Genomic DNA, 8,354 nt, shown 5'->3' with positions numbered 1-8,354 from the left:
TAATTTTTATGATTAAGTTAAACTAATCGCATTTCAAGATATTTCCAACAAATGTTTTACTTCAAAAGTAAATGTTTGAAAATAAAATTTAACTCTACAATTAATATTTTTCTAACGAGTCAAAGCTTTAAAAGTGATGTAAAATTACTAATTACATTTACTAACAAAACTAGATGCTACCTAAAAACGGAATAATCAATAGAATATTAACTTAGCCTAGATGTCTCTGTTCGCACAGGCTAAAATCAATATTGTTAGTATGGCGGGTTTTTCGAAAAATTTAAAAACAATAATTAGACCCTCGTTTTTTTTCGTCAAAGAACTTTGAACTCTTAAAAAAAAATTAAACCGCCTTATATAAGCACTAAACCCAGTCGCAACTTCAAATTTTCTCTACATAATGTCGCGTCTGTTAGCAACTCTCAGAATGTCCCGGTGCGATCGGGGTTTGGAAGAACTTGACCCCGATGAACAATGGAATCACGTTCGAGGTCAAGTAATTAAACGTTTCATAGGGCCAGGTTTAATACCTGTACCCAAACTGGATTTGGCTACCAAATGCAACGTTCTTTGTGTCTTCAAGAAATGCAAAAGGGTAAGTATTCCTTGACGCGTGACGTGTTTCTCCTGACACTAACACTATTCTCCTTAGTTTCTTCGCAAACCAGTGTTCGAGTACATCGGAAACCTTAAGGACTTAGTGGTTAAAAGAATTAACTGGAATGAAATTATAACAAAGCCTGGTAGAACATTCTACAGCAGAGATGTAGGTTACAATCAAAATAATCCCCAACTGTTGGAAATAATAAATTCCTCATTTAGTTAATGCCGCGTTACCACCAAGACCTTATCGTTCCATCTCAACCTAACAACGAATACGAGATTCAAATAAATGGCGCAAGTTACGTCCAAGTGAAAGATGACTCCTTGGAAAGTTCAACGATCGTGGTTGACCGTAAGCATCCGTCGCTACGTCGCGTCAAGTATATCTACGTGGTGACAGAGGTTATCTACGCGTCAAACTTGTACTTCAAAGTAAGCTGCGAGTTTACAATGTTGACTGACGTCGCTTTGCGTAAAAAGACTCCAATCGCCTTCCGTTACAAGAAATTCAAAATGGCAGCTGACGGAAATTTAGTAGAAGTACGAGTATAGATATTAAAAATATTTGTATAATGATTTTGTTATGTCTATAGGTGTGCACCAATATTAGATGGAGGTCCAATCAAGCCGGATGGACTTTCCCTTACAAAATAACTAACATATCCATCGCCAACGCTTTACATACATCAATGAGACACATAATATACTGACTGCCCAGTTTTTAATATAAACATGTGGTCTATTTTAACAATAATTTTGGTTTAAATAAAATTTTAATGTAAAGATTAATCTAAAATGAGTTTGTTTTCTTTTTTTTTTGTGTGTGTACTACAATACCGTTAGTTTTAAAACAAGTTCATTTCGTTTTATGACGTAGCTATCTCATTGGCGTAATATAATTAAATAAGGCTTAGTTTAATTAAAAATGGAGACGTGCATGCCTCAGTTGTCCAATATAGTCTAGTTACGTTTTCTATATCCAACAACAGTTGGGCCTTGGTTCGATTCAGGCGTCACGTTGGTATTGGAGATTCTCTAAGTTGATTAAGCCCTTTTAATTCTTTTCTCTTAGCCAGATCAATCGGACTAAAGGGCTATAAAGGGGGGTTTTGGGGGTATGATGAGGGCTAGACCCACGGAGCGTGAAAAAGCCCCTCGAGATTTAGAGCCAAAGTCATCCGACCTGCTCCTCAAAGCGAAGGGGGATCAATTAGTCTTTTATCTTCATTTCTTAAAGTACAATGGCTGCATGCTAGATAGAAAGGAAGGGTTTAACTTACTCTATTTACCAAGAAAAAGAGCTCGTAGAAATGTCGTGGAATTACTCTTCTACCCGCTAATACCGGGCTCCTTTTAGCTCCTCCCCAAATGGCCAACTACAAGAAACCATTTCGATGTAACTAAGAGGGGAAAACTTTGTCTTGTATCTCGCATTTGGCGCCTGCGCTATACTCTTTATGAAGTACGAAAGTGCGCAGAGACGTCAATGTATCAACCCCTTTGTATGCCCCGATACCGAGGGTTGCCTACACATTTTTTTAACCTCAAAAAGGTCTATATTGTGCCAAGAAGTGATATCTAGCTTATTAGGGAGAAGGTATAAGATGCCTAAGTATTCGCGAGCCATTGTCCCAGTCCCCCTTTCAAAATACAAGGGGGGACGTAAAAGGAGACCGGGCTATTTCGCGTCTCCTCAGTCGGAAAATACAAAATACGTAATTTTCGTCATTCGTGTCGCGTTGACGTGAGTTTTCAAGAACCAATGAAATGCTAGTTGTAATTTAGAGGCGGGATTAACTCCGGACCTACGTTTGGACTGGATATACAGCTAGAAATGTGGCGAATTTATACCTTCTCCCTAATAAACTAGATATCACTTCTTGATTGTGCTCTGTGGGAACTTTATTTTTCTAAACAAAACCACCATATCTTCTTGAAACTCGTGGAAAATACTGACAAGGAATCCATTCACAATATCAAGTTAATAAAATATCTATTTTATTAACTTTTATGATATGCAGCTATTTCCGAAATTGTCGAACTATAGTTACAGAAAAGATATTTTATTAACTTTTATGATATGCAGCTATTTCCGAAATTGTCGAACTATAGTTACAGAAACACCCAACTTGTTTTCTGAATCTAAAATCCGGTTCTATCATTTCGTTAAGTGCATCATCGAATCCTGGAAATAAAAAAGAGTTTTCATCTTTAAATCGGAGCACGTTTAAATTAAATTCCTGGAGAAGGTACCTATATAAAAAACCAAATCAAAATTCAGTTACAACTGAAGAAACAATATCGACACGCGTACTCGTTCAGTATCGGGTTACCATGGTTACCGAAAATAGAAGAAAACTTAGATTAATCGGTTATTAATATGGATTGGGAAAAGTACACAAGAAAAAGCGCAAATATATGATCCAGACCCTTAGGAAAAGCGTGGAAGCAAATACGTTGTCAAGCTTGTTGGGTGAAAACCTGTAAAGATTATTTCTGGAGCTTATAGCCCAAAAAACAATATACTATATTTTAGGCCTAATACTTTAGGACCGATAATGTATCCGAACTAGCCAAACACCAGCTAGACACAGGGATTGGAGGAGCTGAGTGCCGCGTTAGTAACATAAGCTTCTATCCTCCTGACATAAAAATATAGAAGCGGATAAATGATTATGCCTACCTAACCCCGTTGACCTTTGTCCCCCCTCCCCTAACGTACGTTGTTCTATCCCAAACACAGCCCGGTCACCTCCTCCTACACATCTACCAGAAACTTTCTTCCCTAGTTCAATTATCGGACAAAAGAGTGACCCGGAATAAGTTGATAACCTTATTCTAGAATGTTTTTCTTCCATCCTGAGCTAAGCCTAATTCTATAATAATAAATAATGGTGGGATTTAATACAGGAATTGTTTAAAAAGCAGACGATTGTACCGACCTTTCTCGGTTAATATCTTTAATGTTTCTTAAAACCAAACTTAATTAAATTAAATAAACTTCAAAGGCGAAAGGAATGCTGGGGAGAAAGTTAATTGAATGAAAAAGTGAATTTAATTTATTCACTAAAAGTTGGTAAAAAAAAAAAAACCCGCGCGCGTTTCATGACAGGAATTAATTAGAATGAAAGACTACCTTACCTAGTTTCCTTTGAAGATCTATTTACACCGTCAATTTTTTTTAACCCAACATTTCTTAATTAACGACTTAAAAAAATTGGCAAAAGATTAGCGATACTCTAAGGGATTACGTTATTTTTAACTTTTTTATTCTGGTCCTTTAGCTGTAGGGTATCTCTTATTTCATTAGCCTTTTAATTAAACGAATAAAACGTTTTAAGAACTTTAGAAATATAGGTCAAAAACCCTTCAAGAGATGCTTTAGTAAAAAAAAAAAGATGAAGTATAGTTTTCAGACTAGGAGGATTTATACCTTTTACACCAGGAGGCCAAGCTACATGGAGGACAAGTGTATCACCAAGTGGTCTTGCCTCCTGGTGTAAATGGTATCAAAAATCCTAGTCTGAAAACTGTATGCGGCCGAAATAACCGATTCCATTACTAAGTAGATTCTTTTAATAAAACTATACTTAATTAAGTTTGCTTTCGGAAGAATGTTACGCAATATGTTATGAAAAATCGTGTGTGTATGCAAGGGGAGACGTAGATTCTAATAAATCAACATCTTTGGTCTTCAATGCCACACTACTTCTGAACTATTAATTCAGAACGTATTGGTATTAGTAAATAAAATTTAATTACTAAGTTCTTGCATTATTATTAAAAACAAATTATCATACCTTATGTTTTTGAGTTATGATTTTTTTAGTGTTTTAGGGATGACCCTTTAATTAATATAGAAATCATTGTCTTAATCAGTTTCTTAATTAAATTTAAGGGGCCATCCGTAAAATACTCTGGATGCAATCTTAACTTGAAAACAGTGTCCTTTAGGTCAAACAAAATGGAGATAGAAGTTACATTTCTGACTCAAAATCGCTCAATGAACATCCCCTTTAATTTATGCTAATTCCAGACTTATCAGATAAATTTCACTAAAAGCTATTCAAAACGGTAGAGTATATTTCTATTACTGTAAAAGATTTTTTCTTCATTTGCAAAAACCTCCAAAAAGCTTAAGTAATATTAAACCGCGTCTCTGGTGGCAGCATGAAAGGTATTAAGAGGGAAAGCTTTCTCTTAAGTCACTTGGGATTGAACCGGTAAGAGTCAGGTTAAAATTGAAGCATGTACAAAGCTACACTGTATCTTATCTCTACCAGTATGGAAATAAGATACATGCATCTTTAACAAGCGCTCAAATTTCAAGCTGATTTAATTGTTTTTTATCTTTCTCTCTCTTTCTCTCCAAGATTCGGCTTCTTTTCTTAGGAAAGTTCAATATTAAAAGGAACAAAACCCACAAAGAAATCTTTTCATATTAGAAAAATGAGCTATATTGGACCATCAATGAAGGGTAAGAAGTTCTTCTAAAAAAGACATACCCTAATGAAGTCATAAACGAAAATAAAAACGCGGTAAATATGGAACCCCCAAAGAGAGAGAAAAATTTCCATCACGGATAAGGGGATAAATCGACCGCCATTTTGAATAATAAACTAGGCTTAGGAGGGTTTGAGAATGATATATAATTGAATAGGGTTCCCAACGGGGTATCATCAGGAAATGTATTATGGTAGTTTTATTATGTTACTTTTTTTCTTTTTCATTATTTGGGACTTAAGTCAAGGTCGAGTAATAATTTGAGGTTTATTATAATCAGGAAATAGGCGGGAGAGCACAGTATCGTCTGCTTCATTTAGGGACTGAACTAAAGACCCAAGGCTTCAAAGTTACTTATCAGTCCTACACCAAATTTGGATGGTAGAGTTCAATCTTTATTTACATCTTTGTAGTAAACAAAGTGCTCAAACACCAGGCTCCATTTTAGCCCCGAATTCTAAAATGGGTCTTATTGCGCTGAGTATTTGAAACTTTCTAATAGCTAAGAAATAAATTTTAACGGTTCTTCATTGTGTGCTAAATAAAATCATTTATCTCCAAAAATTGTAACTATACTTCTTTATACTATTAAATTACTAAAGTATACTCTATTTTTTGTTCCAGTTCTGGAATAAACGTACAATAACATGTACATCATCGTAATGGGATGAGACACACCCTGAAATGGCAAATGACCCGAAACATATAAAAGGATCTACTTCCGTTAATATATAGGGGTTAATTTTGTTTGATTTTTGGCAGATGCACGTCATCCCTTTTCACGACATTTCTCGCAATTAGGTGGACTGTAATGTGTACAAGTGTCCAGTACTCGACAGTTTTTCTCGGACCCTATTACGTATATATATACATTTCGATCTATTATTTCCCTGGCTCTCGCTCGCACTACATACACTCCAATTCCTTGGGGTAATAAAATATGGAGCTACCTATTGGATATTTGGTTGACCCTATATTGAATCTTGAAGGAGTGGCAATCGCCATACCTAAATTAAAACGTTGCCTCTGTACCCCACCTATGGAACGGTACCGAAGTCCTCCCAGCATCCTAAGTGGCTTTTAGGTAGGGTCGTACAGTAGGGAATCGTAAAGGACGCCCCCTCTGTCTTAAAAATAGAAGCTAGTTCTCGTACAAATACATTGGCGCTACGTGGCAGCACTTAACAATCGCCTACAGAAGGATAGGGGCGTGTGCAAGGTACACTGGTAGAGTTTCAGTGCCACAGGTCGCCAATCATCATTTCAATTCCATCATACCTAATTTCTCCAGGATGATAATGGACACTTCTTATTTAAATACTCCAAGAATTCAACGATGGTTCAGAGTTTCCTATACACTGTCCTATATTAAAAATAAAAAAAGAGAAGAACTGTCTTTGAGATCTAGTTGTTGACTTTTTGGGGTCTTGGCTCGGCGCCCGCCCAGTAAATTAAGAAGACTTCCCTTAATTTTATTTCCGAAGAAAGAGCTTGAAATTCAGGAAAGTTTTAAGTGCATTGTATCGTTAGGCTTAGGCCATGGATCTCACGAAATCTATGGGGGTTGGAAACTTGCCGCTTTATAGATTCTAAACTTAATACACTGGGGGGATGTAAAGGTATTTTCAGGGCCGGATTAAAGGGGGGCCAAGGGGGCATTGGCCCCCGGGAGCAAGGCTTGTTGGGGGCGCTTTGAGTTAAACTATTCCCCTTCAGCAACATTTACTGTTCCCTTTTTCTCGGATTAAGGGGGCGCTTACTATCTCGGCCCCCGGGTGCAAAATTGCTTAATCCGGCCCTGGGTATTTTCTGGTATTTCAAGGTCACAACACCATATTTCAAACCTCTGTTTTAAAGGTAGGCGTGGAGGTGTCGAAGTAACTGAGATTACACTAAACATAACTGTGCTACCCCTCTTAAGAATTACAAAGTCCACCACTTAGCTCCATGAGGTTAGACCAAGAAGTGATATCTAGATTATTAGGGAGAAGGTATAAATTCGCCATATTTCCAGCTTTATCTCCAGTCCAAACGTAGGTCCAGAGTTAATATCCGCCTCTAAATTACAACCAGCATCTCATTGGTTCTTGAAAACTCTCGTCAGAGCAACGCGAATGACGAAAATTACGTATTTTCCGACTGAGGAGAGGTGAAATAGCCCGACCTATTTTACGCCCCCACCCTTGTATTTTGAAAGGGGGACTTGGACTATGGCGGGCGAATACTTAGGCATCTTATACCTTCTCCCTAGTAATCTAGATATCACTTCTTGGTAACACCTTTATACGTTTCTTTAGTATTTCCTCTAGAAAACTGTCTTCTTTTGATGATGAGAAAAATCTAGCAAATTTTAAAGATTTTGTATAGTGGAAACAGATGTCAAGATTCAGTATAGTAAGAGGAGGATGTTCAGGATGGATTGTACCGCACCAAGAAATTAATTAACTTGTCACTTTGGTCTGGTTAGTCTAGACGTTAATTAAAAATTTTGATACGGTACGGGCTTTTTGGGAAAATTTTGCGGTTTTCTGAGTGAGAAAGAGGATATTGGGGATGCCTAGGGTTATAAAAATACCCCCTAGACCTTTGAGACCAAGGCTTAGCTAGGAAGGAAGAAAAAAGGAAATAAATATAGGCAATGACGTCACCTTAGTACGTATTACTTCAAATGTGTATCTTTAGCTATGCATATCAATTGGCAGCAGATACATCAAACGCGATCTCCTTTCTATAAAGGATTTAGCCTTATTGTTGGCGTAAATGACACTCGCTATCTTTGTAACAATATATCCTCACCCATTATCTCCTGTCTCTAGCATTTACACTAGAACAGGATGGAGTTAACCTTCCCATTCATAGTCAAGCAACAAATGATTACGGTTAACTCCGCCTACTTTTCGATATCGAGTTATCTGTTCAGTTTAAAAAAAAAAGCTGTCAAAAACAGTTTTCGATATCCAGCCGAAATTTATTGACTTGAATTCAGAATATCAACGAAACTTGACTGGTGTTAAGAGTAATTTAACCCATCCTTCTTATACTTCCGTTATAGTGTCCAGTGACATTTGTAAAGGTATATGGTGACAAAAACTCATCGCGGAAGTGTCCGGCCAAATTTTGGATGGACTGTATCTTATCAAATGCCACCTTAACCTGACGTATCGTTTCCATATATCCCTGAATACGTCAACACGTTATCCTAAAACTATGGGAAAAGGGTATAGAGTCGTTTGTTTACGGTATTTAGG

The 8,354-nt window shown here is 36.9% G+C and overlaps 1 protein-coding gene and 2 long non-coding RNA genes across 4 annotated transcripts; 1 reads left to right on the top strand and 2 right to left on the bottom strand.

The window, feature by feature from the left end:
* The first annotated feature begins 88 nt into the window (after positions 1-88).
* On the top strand, positions 89-1,337 carry LOC149654001 (uncharacterized). Its single transcript, XM_089845373.1, has 4 exons — positions 89-595; positions 653-766; positions 823-1,143; positions 1,197-1,337. Exons 1-4 carry the CDS (start codon positions 401-403, stop codon positions 1,311-1,313), a joined length of 747 nt encoding a protein of 248 aa, XP_089701499.1. The 5' UTR covers positions 89-400; the 3' UTR covers positions 1,314-1,337.
* Positions 1,308-1,997, bottom strand: LOC149654000 (uncharacterized). Of its 2 annotated transcripts, none has more exons than XR_016370470.1 (2): positions 1,884-1,997; positions 1,308-1,792 (listed from the first exon to the last, which is right to left on the bottom strand). It is a non-coding gene; the product is annotated as an uncharacterized LOC149654000 (long non-coding RNA). The 2 variants fall into 2 exon arrangements; XR_016370471.1 differs by having other exon boundaries at positions 1,308-1,786.
* A 782-nt stretch (positions 1,998-2,779) lies between these two features.
* Positions 2,780-7,891, bottom strand: LOC149653999 (uncharacterized). The gene is made up of 3 exons (XR_016370469.1): positions 7,755-7,891; positions 6,385-6,469; positions 2,780-2,856 (listed from the first exon to the last, which is right to left on the bottom strand). It is a non-coding gene; the product is annotated as an uncharacterized LOC149653999 (long non-coding RNA).
* Between the last annotated feature and the right edge of the window lie 463 nt (positions 7,892-8,354).

The sequence above is a fragment of the Phalangium opilio genome, unplaced genomic scaffold (genome assembly GCF_054372755.1).
Source record: "Phalangium opilio isolate 3A_F unplaced genomic scaffold, DU_Popi_V2 ptg000079l_1, whole genome shotgun sequence".
In the NCBI taxonomy this organism is placed as follows: Eukaryota; Metazoa; Arthropoda; class Arachnida; order Opiliones; family Phalangiidae; genus Phalangium; species Phalangium opilio.
The sequence above is the reverse complement of the archived record's forward strand: the minus strand, read 5'-3'. Positions and strand labels throughout refer to the sequence as shown.